This window comes from Stylophora pistillata, chromosome 13 (genome assembly GCF_964205215.1).
Source record: "Stylophora pistillata chromosome 13, jaStyPist1.2, whole genome shotgun sequence".
Taxonomy (NCBI): Eukaryota; Metazoa; Cnidaria; class Anthozoa; order Scleractinia; family Pocilloporidae; genus Stylophora; species Stylophora pistillata.
The window spans coordinates 16,721,615-16,739,220 of NC_142531.1; the positions used below are offsets into that span (position 1 = coordinate 16,721,615).

Consider the following 17,606-nt stretch of genomic DNA (forward strand, 5'->3'; position numbering starts at 1 on the left):
ATACACATATTTAGATTGGTTCTTACTGTACTGTGTACTTACTGTAATGTACTGGAAGACAGATCTATGCCCAGATGATCTCACTGTTGTCTTTTTTTTTTTTTTTTTTTTTTTTTTTTTTAAATCAAAACAATAAAACACTGATTTCATAATGCTGTTTGTCTGCGCAGTAACTTGGATGAAGCATAGAAGATTTCAAAATGTAGTAAGGACATCAGGGACACACTCTACTGTACTTTGTGTGCCTGTTTTTGTTCTTACCACATTTTGACGCCATTGGTGATCTGAAAAGACACACGGCCAGTCACGAAATCTATTTGTTTAATAGAAAAAGGTAAAGGGGAACAGAGGTGAAATCTTGATAACAAAACATCGTAAAGCAATGCCTGCATATTCAAGTCCTTTTTCTATTTACCTTTAATTCAGTAGTCATCAGTTAAAAAGGAACTTCTCAGAAAGTCAGAAACCTAAGCTAATGGGAGACTAGGACTAAACTAATGCTAAGAGTGGTGATGTCTGTACATGAGTAGTCCCTCCTCAGTTTTTTTAGCAAAGTCAGTTGCATGAGCAAACAAAAAATCAGTGAAAAAAGGTTGATGTTAGAGTGATGCAGTGAACTCGTCAAGTGATGCTTATGCATCACGTGAGCTCCATGGGTAAGACGCTCGAAAAGTAGGGACTATGGACTAAGCCCAAGAGTTTGAATTATGTGTTTGCTGATTTTTTTTTTTTTTTTACCTACATAACAGACTTCACCAAAAAAGAGGGACTGCTTGTAGTCTAGGTGTTGTCCTTTTGTGGTGATCGACTCAATATCCATTTTTATCATTAGAATACAACACCCCAGGGAAGAGACAAGTTACAGAAAGTGAAGATGTGGAAGGAAGTCCATCAAAGAAACCAAGAAGAAACAGATTTAAATGGGGACCAGCTTCCACTAGTATCCTGTATCAGTCTTATGAAGAACAAAAAAATCCTTCAAAGGAAGAACGGTAACATGATTATAAAATTATTTGCCTGTGTTAATGTGTGTATTCTCTCACTTCTCATTTATTAGAAAAATTCAGAGCCCATTTTCGATTTAACCATTAAATATTTTCCTTCAGGGAAGCATTGGTGGAAGCTTGCAACAGGGCAGAGTGCAGTCAGAGAGGTGTACCATATGATAATGTGGAGGGCCTTGGTCCAAATCTGGTAACTGAGAGCCGTGTTTATAACTGGTTTGCCAATAGACGCAAAGAAGAAACATTTAGACTTAAATTGGCAATTGATGCCTCAAACTACCCAGATGCTCCAGTTACAGCACCAGGTAGGAGTCACTATGGAAAAAAGACGCCAATCCACCTCAATGTGTCATGAAACACCTCATATCAGTTGACATTTTTAAACCAAAATTTGGACCCTAAAATGGATTGACCTCTGTATTATTTTAAATCATAATAACAGTTATTATTTTCTATCTTGTGAATATAATCTCTTGTTTCTATTTAATATATTGCTAAAAATTGATTGCCAATTAAACCAAAAAAAAACATTATTACATTAGGAAAATGAATTTCTAAGGGTAGATCTTGGAAATTGAATACGGACACTAAAAAAACTGTCTTGTTTATAACTAATAATATCAATTTTCATTTCTAAAATTCTACTAAACAATTAGTCAGTTTTTGATAGTAATAATAATTAAAGTAGTATGATTAAAATATTAAAATATATTTTATTTAAAATCCCTAAGAATATTTACAAAATTACGATAAAAAAAACTGAAAAGATCTGAGAAATAAAAGAAAAATAAACCCTGTATTCATTTTGATCTCTGTATTCTTTTCTTCTTGTGTTTATGATGGCTAGTTCCAGATACTTTGGATCAAGAGGTCCAGGTGTTATCTAAGGCTAGATCACTATACACTAGTGTATCCCTCCCTCCCTAGGAGTTATAGAAATGGTCACCACAGGATAAAAAATTGTTAAAAGTTCACCCCTAACAGTGACTAGCATCTAATTTTTTCCTTACAATGTCCCCCCTGAATCACATATTATAGTCATGAGAACAAAAGAATTGATCACCAACTAAAGAAGTTTTTGGATGCAAAACAAATTCTCCTTGTCAGCTCCTTAGAACTTATTATAAGATTTGTTCAAGAATCAATTCTGTTCAACTGAGAACTTTTTATGTAATATTATGTTTTTAACAAGGAGTAAAATTTGTGGTACACTTGACTATTTCTCTTCCAATATAATATGTTGGTTAATTCACCCCTCTAACTTCCACATATTCCCTTGTATACTGTCTATGAGAATTTGGTGTGAGATCAAGATAACAACTTCTACCTGATAAGTTTTAGTACTCAGTTGCTACCTGTTTGCTGGATAATGTATGGATATTGTCGAGAGAAGTTCCATGTAAATCACTTCTGGGAGTTAAGGGTCAATAGTGTGCCAACCATCTTCCCTATTGACTGTTAAAATTATCTCCTTCATCATACATATGTCGGTGTATTTTATATGATACAGGCCAACTGGCATCCCCCACTCCAAACACAGTAGTGTCACCAGTGATCCCGCACCCGAGCATAACCACTTCAGTTCCTGCTGGTCCCAAGGCAACACCACTTCAGGCAGGGCTCTCCAATCCTCCTGGACTGACCAATCCTGTAGTAACAACTCAACATGTGCAGCAGATGCCTCTGCCTCGCAGTCAAATAAGCCAGGTGCAGCAAATGGTTCCTGAGCAACAAGGAGGGGTTCCACTTAGTCAACAACAGGGAATAGCGTTAATGGGAAACTTTGTTCCAGGTGTGTCTCCACAAGGGTTGCCTATCAATCTAGCCATGATGCCACCACCACCAGCTTCACACACTCCTACCTGTCAAGTAGCAGCACAGCCTCAGATGATGCCTGTTAGTAGCATTGCACACCAGCAACATCCAATACAGGTATCAGGGATGAGCCAAATGCCTGTCATTGTGTCTATACCACCAGGAATGGATGGATTGCAGCCTGGAATGCCACATCTGCCAGAAAATATTGCACAAATGGCTGGGGGTGCCTCAATGATGCAAATGCATCCCATTCCCATGACAACACTACCAATGCCACCACCCTTACAGCTAATTACATGTGGAGATATGTCATTACCTTCTCCTCTACAGCCTTTGTCTGTAATGTCGGCTGCAGTGCCAATACCCAGTCAGGCTCCAGTTCAAGTCAGCATTCCACCATCTATTAATACAAGCTTGAACAACAATGATAGAATGCCACAGAGTGACCCAACATCCCCTATATATGAAGTGAAACTTGAAACTGCAGTGAAAGATGTAACTGTGGAAAAAAGCCATTCAACAAACACCTCTCCAGATAAGGGTATTAAAGTGCACCTACATCCAAAAAATTTTTTTCGCTTAACGAAGTAAGCTTATTTTTTTGAGTATTTCTGCGCAAAAATTTTTTTTATTTGCTCAAATCTTCAATTTTCTATGCCCGGTCAAAATACGGAAAATCGGCCGCCATCTTGCCCCACGACCGAGTTTAAAGAGGAATGGCTCTAGTGGGTAATGTGACGTCAAATCGAGAACACAAAAGTCTGCATTTCACACATTTTCACTTGTTTGGGAAGGTCGTAGTCGATAATTGTCCGAAAATATGCCGACTAAGTGTGTTGTAGAAGGATGTAGCAACGTGCGAAATTTGCAAGAGGGTATCGCGCTTCATACATTCTTCATACAACACACCTAGTCGGCATATTTCGGACAATATCGACGACAATCTTCCCAAACAAGTGAAAATGTGTGAGATGCAGACTTTCGTGTTCTCGATTTGACGTCACATTACCCGCTAGAGCCATTCTTTTTTAAACTCGGTCGTGGGGCAAGATGGCGGCCGATTTTCCGTATTTTGACTGGGCATAGAAAATTAAAGATTTGAGCAAATTAAAAAATTTTTGCAAAGAAATACTCCAAAAAATAAGCTTATTTCGTTAAGCGAAAAAAAAATTTTGGGTTTAGGTGCACTTTAAGGCAGAATTGAAGTGTGACAGAGTCAAAGTTGAAAATGGTGACGATGAGACAATCATTGCTGAAAATGTAACAGTTATGACTGAAACAGAGGAGCAAAGCAGTGAAAATTCAAAGCCACCAACTAAAGATACAAGGAAAAATGGAAAATGTTCTGGCCTCGGAGAGACAGCTAGTCAGTCAACATCAAAGTGCAAGTCCATACAACAAAGCACTCACCATTTCAATGGGGAAAGCTCATGATGCACATCTGTCTTCCATGATTAGGCTGGCAGGGAATTAGGGAAGATAACTACAAACCAAAAACAGATTGACCAACAGACATTTAATTTCAAATGTTCAAAAAGAAACAAGTGGTTTCAACAACTTAATGCAAGACAACTTAAACACATTTGGATTTCTGATTTGTTCTGTTATGGAAAAAGTCTGCAGTTATTTTCTTAGCAGCCAAATGTTTAAGTTGTTGTTCTGAAACCCAAGAAGTCTGTGAGGTATGGGAATAATTGCCTTAGATATCACATGTCAATTTGCTAAGTTCCCAGCTTGGGATTAAGCCTGAAATTAAAACTTTTGATGACCTAACAGTTGTATTCTTAAGTAATATCAGTCATGCTTTTTAGCCAAGGTTTGATCCGTTGCTAGAAATTATCTTGGTTTATCCGATTATTTAACGGCAGTAATCAAGTGATATATTATATTTTCCAACTGTATCAAAGCTCATTTTTCAAATCTACATCATAGTTCATTTTCCAAAATTATTTTTGATTATAACTTTATTTTATCTACATAAATATAATTGTAAGTCATTGTGAAGGCTGTGGCTGGCACGCAGTAATTTCCTTTGATTATCCATTGCACTGATTTTGAGGAATTGAATAATAATGCATCATGCCATTGTCATGAATTCAATTTATTTTTTAAATGACTTTATATTATTTACCCATATATTAGGGGGAGTGAACATGAATTGTTCACTTGAACAATCGTAACCATTACAATTTTCTCAAATGTGATTTGGACGTTAGCTGCTTTATTTTTTTTTTACTGTTTAGTCCAGAGAGTTGTAGTAGGAAATGTAATCAGACAGTTGGCTTTAACTGAACACCTGTAGTGGGATAGTTAAAGCAGCTAATCATACAATCCCCACTCAGTTAACCACCAATCACAGATTTGTTCATAATAACCATAGCAACAACCACTTGCCCTTTAAAAGTGGGGAATTTCCAAAATCGAAGAATTTTTTTACTTAAGACATAATTTTTTTTCCAGAAATTGTAATGGTTATGATTGATCGATAAGAGGACTTTCTGTCATCCAGTTTGGTCTGTAATCGTACTTGTGATTGACAAATCAGACTCCTGCTTTGTAGTCATTGGATTTTGCAATCACTTGTATAATTTTAAATCAAATCAACTCCACTTGCAGAGGCGGATCCAGGATTAAGTCAAGGGGGGTTTGAAGAATTGTCCGAGTGCACGCTCCCCCGGGGAGATTTTGAAAAATTAGGTTTTCAAAAACATGATTTCCGGCATTTTGAAAGAGAACTTCGGGGGTGCGACCAAACCACCTGAACCACGCCTGGATCCGCCCCAGACTTGGTCCCACTACCATCCTTAATTAGGCAGGGTGGTCTGATTTTATGATAGAAATTCAAATATGAAGTTGTGTGGGAACTTTAACTTGAAGGTTAAATGTGACTGGCTACAGAGGTGTTCTTTGATTATTCATTGCACTGTTTTTCTATTTATAAAATGCTTATGTACTATATTGTGGTCATAAGTGTCCACAATTTGTAGTTTGCAAATAGTTTATTCAATCATACTTTAAATGGCATGGAAAATTAATAATTTAGTTGAATGAAGGTAAGGTGATATGATTTACTTTTTGAAGAATGGAATATTTCACACACGTCATTTGAATACATGCATCCCATCTATTTTAATTAAGATTTAAATATGTAATTAAATAAGTAATGAATTATTTGAAGTGAAAAGTAGAAAGAAATATTTTTGTAACTGTAGTATTGATTGAAAACAATGGAATAGCCAGTAGTTTTAGGAAATATTAAGAGAATGGCAAATTTTATTTTGAAAAACTGGTTTTATCTTAAACAGTTACAATTCTAAGTGTACATATGATTAGAGATTTATATTATATTTCTTTATTTAATTGTTGTATTTTAGTGTATGGAGACACTGTGCAGATCGTGCATCAGATCTTTCAAAATCCCTTTGCACTGAAAAAGAGCTATGAATACTGGGGATCAATGTTAGTATCTGAACACCTAGGCACCCACCCCTTACCTAACTTGCTATCAGTTGACTGCTGTTATTTGGTTAGGAGAGGGGTGGGTGCACAAATGCTCAGGCACTGACATTAATCCATTACTGGCCTCTGACATTCAAGAATGATATTATTATTATATTGCCTATGATAGGAAATGATGTTCTTAAATTTATATTAAATAGACAATGATTCTTAAGTAAAAGAAATTTTCAATGAAATGATATATGGCTATTTTCATAATGAAATGAAAACTTGTTCTTATTTGAGATGTGATTTTAAAATCATACTTGATCCTATCAATTAAAGAATTTATGCAAGAGAGACTGAGGACAATCTTTAATTTAAGACATGTATTTTCGGTTACACACGAGCAAGTTTTCCTTGACAAATGTCCTTGACAACTTTTACTTGTTCGTGTGTTTGAAGGACAGATTTTTTTTTTTTGACAAAGTTTGCCTTGAGAGTTAAGCTTTTTGTTTGAAAACTGCTATGCGAGTGTTTGAACAAGGAGCCTTATCAAGGAAGAACTTGCCAGGTTTTCCCATACACATGCGCTGATAAGTGCGCAAACTTCAAGGAAAACTTTTTCGTGTGAACCGGCTTAAATGATAAAAAAGAATTTGGTGGTCCATGAATCAAAGCCCTGATTTGCTCATAAACAGATTTAGTTAAAAAAAAAAAAATACGATCTAAATTTCTTAAACAGTTTGCGGCGGGCACCAATCAGACTGCAATATATTGCCAGTACCAATTAAATTACGGTATGTCGCTCGCACCTGTCTGGTAGTCTTATTATTTCACAGTTGCTGGCTGCAATCCGATTGTGGTCTGTTGCTCTCACCAATCACATTGCAATTTGTTGCTAGCACAATGAAAACAATTTTACAGCGTACAAATGTTCAACTTTTCAATAGTTTTTGAAGTGTAATATTCACCGCACTTGTGATTTCTTGCGGATAAAAGAATTCCATGCGAGTTGCTGTCTGTTCTTCCTTTTTCGACACAAAACTATCTTATTTGACACACAGTTTCATTTGGTCTACGTCTCTTGTTGGTGTTAGGCATAGAGAAATGATCCCCTCTCCCTGTACTAACGTATGGCAAATAACTGTAAGCGAAAACTCTTCCCGGCGGCATAGTTAGGATCTGTAATGCGCTGATCAATTCAAAGCTTCCGGCATCCCCTCCCCTCGGGAGATTCACGGGCATTTGATCGTTGTCCTTATTCGAGGGTGGAGAATGCAAACATACATACATACATAGGTTAATTGACCACTCCCCATGGGGGCTTTTCAGGACCAATTCCCACCCAGCAGCCACCCCAAGGGAGGACATCCATCACATAGTAATCTCGTGCGTGGGAAATTAACGTCTCCTACCCCTAACCCTGCAGGAGACGGGACCTCCACTTATTCGTCCCTATCCGAGAAGACTAGAGTATCTAACCATTTCTTGACATACAAAGGTAAACCGAAATTGTCTAGTCTTTCCAGCGTAATACACGTGTTTTAATGGAGGATCCGGAGTTTTAAGGTAAAGAGTCTGCTCTCGTGAGCGAATGGCCGAGAAAGACAGTTTTACATCTTAGAATGATGCTTGCAAGTGAAAAACCCAACAGTAAGACTAACACCTAGTACGTGAGTTTGCATTTGATCAGACAAAGAATCGTTCAATATTTTGTGGGGCATTTGAACACAATTTTGCTCCGGCGGGGGAATCTGAACGAGCCAATCTTCAAAAGATCAAATGCCCGGGTGGTTGCCCGAGGGGGTTGTTGAAGATTTGAATTAATCGACGCATAATCACAGGTGAAGGATCAAAAAGTGCACGTGCCATGCACAGAGTGGAGGTGTAAATGCTCAAAGGCAAAACTCGAGGTTCTTTTAATGATATAATTTGGATATATCAACAAAGATGAAATGGTAAATTAGCCACCGTAATGATTACAAAAGCTGACGTTTCGAGCGTTAGCCCTTCGTCGGAGCGATTCTTTGTCATGATAGCCAGGCTGTCATGAATACTACAAATCGACCAGATTCTCCATAATGTTCTCTATACATTTCCTTTCGTTCTGACCAGGAGAATTCATTTAACAATCAAGAGTTTCTTTAGCTGGTGACCATTCTTTTATTCTAACAACCTTGATATTTGATTAGCCAGCCACTCTCGTCATCAAGGGATTGGTAAGAGTATTGAAGGAAGTGTGGCATGTAATATATTCCTCTTGGTGTTCTCTCGAGAGGCACTCCCTTTTACTTGTTTAACTTGAACACAGGTGCTGTTCCATTTGAATTTTCCCATTTTTGACTGTTTCATTAACTGATTATTTCGATTTCATTGACTGATTGTTTCGTGGGCCTTGTGAATATCTTTGCTAGGATTTATTGCCATCGAATGACGTTCAAAGTCTACTGGTTGCAGATTTCATCACCAACGAAGGAGTGATGTCCTTCAGAGATGCACATCCTAGAACCAAATTAAAAAAGGAGAACTGACACCAGTAATGATTGGTGGTATCCTTTGGGCCGATTTACATGCTATGACTTTGTTTCCTTGTTTTCTCAACTTTTTTACAAGTTGTCTTTGCTTTTGTATTCGAACACTTACTAACAACGGCAACTTCGTCCGCCATTCTGACGAAAGGAAACGTTATTTTCCTTCCCTAGTCAGTGGAAATTTGTCACACAATACGTCATTTTTATCGATTTCGGCTATGATTGTAGCATCGTTTTGAAAAAGTCGAGTTCTAGGTTTGATTTACACGAAACAAATCGTGTTGTAGGCCTCTTGCTAAATTTTCGCATGCGACAAAGCCGTACCGCGTAAATCGGCCTTTACACGAGGTATATCTTATATGGGTGAGAAAAGTTGATCGAGGAGGGTTCCCTGGTTGGAGGGGAGAGACCCCGGGAACGAACTGTCCTCTCTACATAGGAAACATTCATAAGTCAAAACTCAACATGCACGTGCATCCGAATCTTTTCTTGAGCTGACTTTTTTTCCATCTTGTGGTCTTCACGTGAACAAAAGCTGCTTACGTACAGTTTTGAGCTAGAATATAATTAAAGGATCAATGTTTGTTACATTTTCGAAGGCAAGGAAGAACTTAAGCCATATAGAATTCTTATCATTCATATGATCGCTCAGTGTTCATGCTCTCTACTGAATTCAAATTTTCTTGCAATTGTCTGAAGGAGAGGAGACAAAAAGATAAAACTCGCTGGAATTGCCGATGCGAGTTTTAACAGGAGCGTCTTCTATGTGCACGGATCCTACAACGAAAATGTGGTTCAGGTTCATTCCCCTCCCTCTCTACCCTCCCGAAAAGAAGTATCAATCGTTGATTGTCGCTGAGAGTCAAGCTAGATCCTCTCGCTGATTTCATTTGCTTGTTACCATATTTCAGTCACTGGATTAACACCTTCTAAGGTGAGACCAGTGATGTTTTTATTTTAGAGCAAATTACCCATCATCCACTCCTTTCGTTTCTCCTACCGATTAAAGAAGCTGGTATTTTTGTCTCCCATCATGCAAATCACACCTGCAAGAAAATGAAAAGTTCATCAACACAATGGGTCAATTTTCACGCACAGATAACTTACCATTTTTAAAACAGGAGCTTCAGTTATAACATGATCAGCAAATCCAATCTTCCAAAGGGACTGCGGAACGAGTCGAAGCCTGACGTTAGATGTAAAACAGATTCAAATGTCTCATTTTTTGAATGCGCAAATCCATCTTAAGTACAAAAGTGTTACGCGCCAAACCGAAATACAGTCACTTAGTTTTGCTAGTATCTTTTTATTCGATGATGCAAATCACACCCGCTAGAAAATGAAAAATTCATGAAGACAATGAGGCACTTATCACCCATAGATAGCTTACCTTTTGAAGATAGAAACTTCGCTCAGTTGTATTGTGATCGATCCTGCGATGCAAATCCAACCATTCCAAAGCGAGAAACAGTGAAGCCTTACTTTCCCTATTAATTTTTTTTTTTATGTTGACCTGTTCAAATCGATCATTAGTTATAAAATTGTAACATACAAAACCGAAATACCATGCAGTTATTGACTGAGTGGGAGGGTCAGACGGGAAAATATTGGCTCGAGATCATGACGTATAGACCGAGCGTGGCGTCCGGCCCGACTGAACTCAATGAATAAGCATTTTATCATTTGGCCATTGATAGTAGAAAACTAAGACTTACGACGAGATTGATGGGTACACGAGCGCAAAAAAAGAATTTGCATTAAACCTTTTCTTCTATTTTTTCGATTAGCATAGGAAATGGGGGGGGGGGGGGGGGAGGAGAGGGGTGAAGGGAATAACCTGAAACACAAGTGGCTTGGATTCCAGAACACTGTGACAGCGGAAGTTTCGGAAGGCTTCGAAAAGTCCTGACTGCAAATCATTATTTTCAGTTGTTTCATTTTGAAAGCATCAGCTATATAGTCAACATCTTGGTAAGTGCGATCGATAATCTTTTATAGTCATTTGGTTTTGGTCAGCAATAGTTATTAAGTAACTCTAGAGAGGTAAGACTTTCATGGCAAGGCCTAGTATCTCCTTTTTCGATCTTTGTGCTTGCGCTTGTTATGTCTGCTGTGAAAGAATCGCAACCACACGAGTGAAATACATTTGTTCTACAGACTTTTTAAATCTTTGTGGCTTTATACCCCATAATTTATCGTCATTAGCTAAGATTATTGAGTATCGCTCACTTTGAGAGACTGATGATCAAAAAAGCTAAAATCAGACCTGTTTATGATGTGGACTGTCCCTCGCTGATATCATGGGAAATCCGTGCTGCTTTATTTATCCAGTGGCTATAATCCGCATCAGTTATAAACTTGACCTTATTTTATGAGGGTGCAACGAACGAATCAAAGATCTCGGTCGATGCGAATTGAATTTTCGTTCTCTTCTTGTACTCAAGCATTTCATAGCCGAGAAATCTTTAGATGTTAGCAGTTCTACGGTACAGACTTTTCCAAAGGGCGTAATCTGTTTCTTTGTCTGTTAGAGTGCCTGAATCTCGCACAAGAAAATAAGTCGCTCTGTGGCACTGCACTGACGCTCACGAAGAGAGATGTTTTAATTCATTTTTTCTTTCAGAAACTGAAACTTATTGAATACTTGGGATACAACATCATTGATTTCCCGAGATTATGAACCACTTTGATGAAGGGTTAGCGCTCGAAAAGATCAGCTTTAAGATGGCCAATTTACATTATCAACTAAGTTGATCGGCAAAACCAAATTATTTTGTAATGCCCCCCACCGATGCATGCAGGGCCACAGTTTTTATAGAAATTTACCCCCTTGACTAATATTATTTATAGTAAAGGGCGCGACCCCCGACACCTGACCATTACTCAACTTATGAGCACCGTCATGCTTTTTCTTTTTTGCATCACGTGCTAAGATGAAAGAACGCATCACGAGCTAAGATGAAAGAACGAAAAAGCTAGATCAATAATCGCTTGGATAACAGTTCAATTTCAAGGCGTAACAGTGACACAGTCCGTTTTCAAACAATCTGGGGTCAAGGTTATTTTACAAGTTTCACTGAATGTGATCCGTTGATTTCTCCAGTTTTACCAATCCTAGTCCGTTTTCCATTAATTTCTCATTTTAAGTCGATATTGCGAATTGGAACTCTTTCAGCTCGGCACTGAAAAATAATCGACCCAGCCCTTTTTTTTTCCAAGTTCACAATAGCTTCCTGTTCATAGTGACTCATAGTGAATCCAGATTATCTGGACATTGTTTAACTTGTGTTACTAAAAATGTTTCCCAAATAAGGATCAAATAACAGGAAAGGATGGATATGGAAAACCTAGCGGTAGAAGCCATGATAACTTCCGTGAGCATAGCCATCCCTGTTGCCGTGTTCCTGCTAAACTCAGATCGTGTTCAGAAGGCCATTGAGATATTCAGCGAATGCTTGATTTTGTTAAATAACACCAACCAGAACAGCAAAGACCACTTTATTTCACTTTACAGCACCGTCTATAAACTTCTCTTTTGCGCTAATCTTCGTATCTCTGACTACATGAATGCAGAAAGATACGGCAGGAAACTACTTGTCCTATACAACGAGTCTGGTGCCTTAGTAGAAGAAGGAGATATTAGCATGGCTCTAGCAGTGATGGTTGAGAGTCAAAACAGGTTTACAGAAGCCAAACAACTTTACAAAAAAGCAGTAATTATAAAGAGACAAACTGGTGAAAAAATCGGAGAAGCAAACGCCTTGAAAGAATCTTGGAAAGATTCGGAATTATCTTCTATAAACTTGGCGAAAACGAAAGAGCGAAAAAGCATATTGAGATGGCCCTTGCGATAAGAACCAAAATTGGCGACAAAAAAGGAAAAGCATTCTGTTACGGTTACCTGGGAGCGATGCTTCAGTCACTCGGGGAATACAATAAGGCTATCGAGTATCTCGAAAAAGCGCTTGCCATCACAACAGAAATTGGAGACAGAAAAGGTGAGGCATCAAGTTACGGAAACCTAGGTACTGTGTTTCAGTCGCTCGGATAATACGACAAGGCTAAAGAGTATAGCGAAAAAGTGCTTGCTATCACGACTGAAATTGGCGACAGAAGAGGAGAAGCATCAAGTTACGGAAACCTAGGTACTGTGTTTCAGTCGATAGGTAAATACGACAAGGCTATCGAGTATCGCGAAAAAGCGCTTGCCATCACTACTGAAATTGGCGACAGAAAAGGAGAGGCAGCCCACTACGGAAACCTAGGTACTGTGTTTCAGTCGCTCGGGAAATACGAGAAGGCTAAAGAGTATACCGAAAAAGCGCTTGCCATCACGACTGAAATTGGCGACAGAAAAGGAGAGGCATCAAGTTACGGAAACCTAGGTACTGTTTTTCAGTCGATTGGGAAATACGACAAGGCTATCGAGTATCACGAAAAAGCGCTTGCCATCAGAACTGAAATTGGCGACAGAAAAGGTGAGGCATCAAGTTACGGAAACCTAGGTACTGTGTTTCAGTCGCTGGGGAAATACGACAAGGCTAAAGAGTATCTCGAAAAAGCACTTGCCATCACAAATGAAATTGGCGACAGAAAAGGTGAGGCATCAAGTTACGGAAACCTAGGTATTGTGTTCCAGTCGCTCGGGAAATACGACAAGGCTAAAGAGTATGTCGAAAAAGCGCTTGTCATCACAACTGAAATTGGCAACAGAAAAGATGAGGCATCAAGTTACGGAAACCTAGGTACTGTGTTTCAGTCGCTCGGGAAATACGACAAGGCGGAAGAGTATTACGAAAAAGCGCTTGCTATCACAACTGAAATTGGCGACAGAAAAGGAGAGGCAACCAATTACAGAAACCTAGGTACTGTGTTTCAGTTGCTTGGAAAATACGATAAGGCGGAAGAGTATTACGAAAAAGCGGTTCTTATCAGTACTGAAATTGGCGACAGAAAAGGACAGGCAGGCGACTACGGAAACCTAGGTACTGTGCTTCAGTCGCTCGGAAAATACGACAAGGCTAAAGAGCATCTCGAAAAAGCACTTGCCATCACAACTGAAATTGGCGACAGAGAAGGTGAGGCATCAAGTTACGGAAACCTAGGTACTGTGTTTCAGTCACTCGGGAAATACGACAAGGCTAAAGAATATAGCGAAAGAGCGCTTGCCATCAGAACTAAAATTGGCGAAAGAGAAGGTGAGGCATCAAGTTACGGAAACCTAGGTACTGTGTTTCAGTCGCTCGGGAAATACGACAAGGCTGAAGAGTATCACGAAAAAGCGCTCGTCATCCGAACTGAAATTGGCGACAGAAAAGGAGAGGCATCAAGTTACGGAAACCTAGGTACTGTGTTTCAGTCGATTGGGAAATACGAAAAGGCTATCGAGTATCACGAAAAAGCGCTTGCCATCAGAACTAAAATTGGCGACAGAGAAGGTGAGGCAGCAAGTTACGGAGAAGTGGGTATTTTGTCTCAGTTGCTTGGAAAATACGACAAGGCTAAAGAGCATCTCGAAAAAGGACTTGCCATCAAAACTGAAATTTGCGACAGAGAAGGTGAGGCAGCAAGTTACGGAAACCTAGGTACTCTGTTTCAGTCGCTCGGGCAATACGACAAGGCTAAAGAGTATTACGAAAAAGCGCTTGTCATCAGAACTGAAATTGGCGACAGGAAAGGAGAGGCTGCCGACTACGGAAACCTAGGTACTGTGTTTCATTCGCTCGGGAAATACGACATGGCTAAAGAGTATTACGAAAAAGCGCTTGTCATCAAAACTGAAATTGGCGACAAAAAAGGAGAGGCAGCAGCTTACGGAAACATAGGTACTGTGTTTCAGTCGCTCGGGCAATACGACAAGGCTAAAGAGTATATCGAGAAAGCGCTTGTTATCGGAACTGAAATTGGTGATAAGGAAGGGGAGGCAGCAGATCTTACAAACCTTGCAACAATGTATAGAATTCTCGGAGATTATGAAGGTTCGGAAGTATGCTTGGAGAAAGCGTTATCCATATCCAGAAGTACCGAAGATAGAAGAAAAGAGTTCCATATTTTGAAAGATTACGCCGTTTTGTATTTATTTAAAAAAAAAAAATCAAAGACTCCCTTTCATGTCTTCATCTATGTATTGAAAAGTATGAGGAGATGAGGTATTTCTTGGGCGGCACGGATGAGTTCAAAACATCATTTCTGGAAGACTCAGGAATTTTTTCCTACAAGCTGCCAAGTACTTTGCTTTGTGTCACCGGAAATGTTCGTGATGCTCTTTATGTTGAGGAGTTAAGTCGAGCGAGAGGCTTATCGAACTTGATTGCAGAGAAGTACTCGGTTGAAACGCACATCTCTGCTAATCCACAATCTTCGTTTGGCATTGAAAATCTTTTGAGAGGGAAAAGAACTGTACTTGTCTTTACATTTCTTATTTTCACAATGACGTGCGTTTGTGGATCTTGAAAACAAGTGGAGCCATTCATTTTAAACGAAGATCACAAGAAGAGAATCTCGTTCAGGCTGGGTTGTCCAGAGACTTTCCCTTGAGTCAATTTTTGGCTGATAACTTCCGGAGTCTTGGTATTTTGCCTACTGAAGACTGTGAAGATCGGTCTTTAAATATGATTGAGTCGCAACCTCGTACCGCCGAGAAAAAAAGCTTAGCAAGGGTGCGACTGGTGGAGGAGGACGAGGAAGTTAGTTCAAGTCTATCGTTGTGGTACAAAATCTTTATTGCCCCAGTTTATAATTTGCTTGAGGAGCTTGAAGTTATTATTGTTCCGCACAGTACTTTGTACAAAGTTCCCTTTGCCGCCCTGAGTGAAAAAGAGGGGGCCAAATACCTCTCGGAGACGCATAGGATCCGTGTCATTCCTTCTTTGACGACACTCAAGATCACTCAAGACAGTCCAGAGGACTATCACAGCAACACTGGTGCCTTGATAATAGGCAATCCCAAGGTTGATTGGCTGCCGCCATTGCCAGGTGCTAGAAAGGGAGCGGAGATGGTCGGAAGACTGGTGGGCGTTCCGCCCCTGGTAGAAGATCAAGCAACGAAGCAGGCAGTACTTGAAAGGATACGTTCAGTCAGCCTGATACATTTTGCTGCCCATGGCAACGCCGAAAGAGGAGAAATTGCTCTCGCTCCCATTCCTCCTTTCAACAGTCGAGATGTTATCCCACCAAAGGAGGCTTACATGTTAACGATGGCTGATGTCTCACGAGTGAAAGTCAGAGCTAAACTGGTGGTACTTAGCTGCTGTCACAGTGGAAGTGGAAAGATAAGAGCTTAGGGAGTCATAGGAATTGCCCGTGCTTTCTTAGGATCTGGTGCTCGCTCGGTGTTAGTTGCACTTTGGGCCATTCCAGACTCAGCTACAGAGCAGCTGATGAGACAATTCTACGAACATCTCGCTGAAGGAGAAAGTGCCAGTGAGTCTCTTCATCAGGCCATGAAGTGGATGAGAAATAACGGCTTTACCAAAGTGTCTGAGTGGGCTTCGTTTACGCTGATTGGAGATGATGTGAGGCTCGATTTTGACAAACAGAGGCAAGATTCACTCATAAAAGGTAATAGAAGGTGGCTATAGCTTACCAGTCGCTTATGATTAGAGCCAACCATCTGTGACCTTGAATATAAAGGCTAGTTTGATATTTACTTGGTTTTGGAGAGTAACAATTGACGCTCTCTGTTTGGAGTTAAATATAGATTCTTGAAAGTGCCTCATCATCAATCAGATATACATGTAAGCGGAAACCATTCGTTTTCCTATTGCGCCTGTTATGATTGTATTTTGTTTTACAATTTGTTCTTATTTTCATTCGTTGCAGGAAAAAAGACCTTGACTGTTAAATGACGACTGATGACTATAACGAAACAGAGCTAAGAGACTTGTGGATGGATGAATTAAATAGAATAAGTAGAGAACAGACTCTAGATATTTCCTCACCTTCTTGTTCAAGTGAAAGGAAATTTTTGATGTTTTATTACTGTGTATTCGGCATCTTGAAATATTTTTCCAGAGATAAATTAGCATATTTTGCGTTTTCTTTCCCAATGTTCCTCCGAAAAAAGTATTGCTTAGGCACTCGGGCAATGTTTTATTCTCCACAAAACTTACGATTTCAAATGATGTTCTGGTTCATTAGTCTCGTCTGTTAAATTTCTCAAAACGAAAACGAGGCCGTCTCCAGAAGTGTCACTGTGATTTATTTAGCAATTTTCAAGTGGTGAAAGAAAAATGTGTTTACAGCGCCATCAACGTGACAACTCAATTTAACAACTCAAATCTACCGGCATACCCGAGCAGCCTGGGAGTCACACAAAGCGTGAGAAAAAAAAAATTACATTGTACCATGTGCACGGAGCATTGTTGACATGATGCCCTTTTGTACAGTACAATCATTACAATTTTTAAATTGAAATGATGTAAAAGTGTTAAACGAGCGACCTAAGTCTGGAAAGATATTTTCCAAAGCCATTTCCTAGGATTGGTCAACAAAACCTTTTAAGTATGGTATTTTAGGACTGATTTGGATGTAGCATCTTTCTTTACAGAAACCCTATTTTGGTCACCTGCTTGAAATATCAAGAAAAGAGAATCCATGGACCTCAAAATAGGACCAGGAAAAATGTCTATTGTATGATTTTTATGAAGTGGAAAAAGTTATGGCGGCATTATTTTGACTCTTGTTCAATGAGTCACTTGTAGATTGCAATTAAGGAGATGATGTCTGTTCGCATGCTCATATTAACAATTACCTTTAATGTTTGCCTTTTTAATTTTTGCTGCTATGGCCATCAGCGCTTTCTTCTTGTTTC

At 39.2% G+C, this 17,606-nt stretch overlaps 1 protein-coding gene and 1 pseudogene across 1 annotated transcript in view; both read left to right on the plus strand.

The window, feature by feature from the left end:
• Positions 1–6,620, plus strand: part of LOC148717876 (uncharacterized) — a 7,209-nt gene extending 589 nt beyond the window's left edge. Inside the window, exons 2-5 of the mRNA XM_088742429.1 lie at positions 833–992; positions 1,107–1,309; positions 2,515–3,371; positions 4,017–6,620. Coding sequence (XP_088598555.1) covers positions 833–992; positions 1,107–1,309; positions 2,515–3,371; positions 4,017–4,256 — 1,460 coding nt within the window. The 3' untranslated portion in view covers positions 4,257–6,620. The remainder of the gene's footprint in view (positions 1–832; positions 993–1,106; positions 1,310–2,514; positions 3,372–4,016) is intronic.
• A 5,492-nt stretch (positions 6,621–12,112) lies between these two features.
• LOC148717877 (uncharacterized) lies at positions 12,113–16,641 on the plus strand (annotated as a pseudogene).
• The last annotated feature ends 965 nt before the right edge of the window (positions 16,642–17,606 follow it).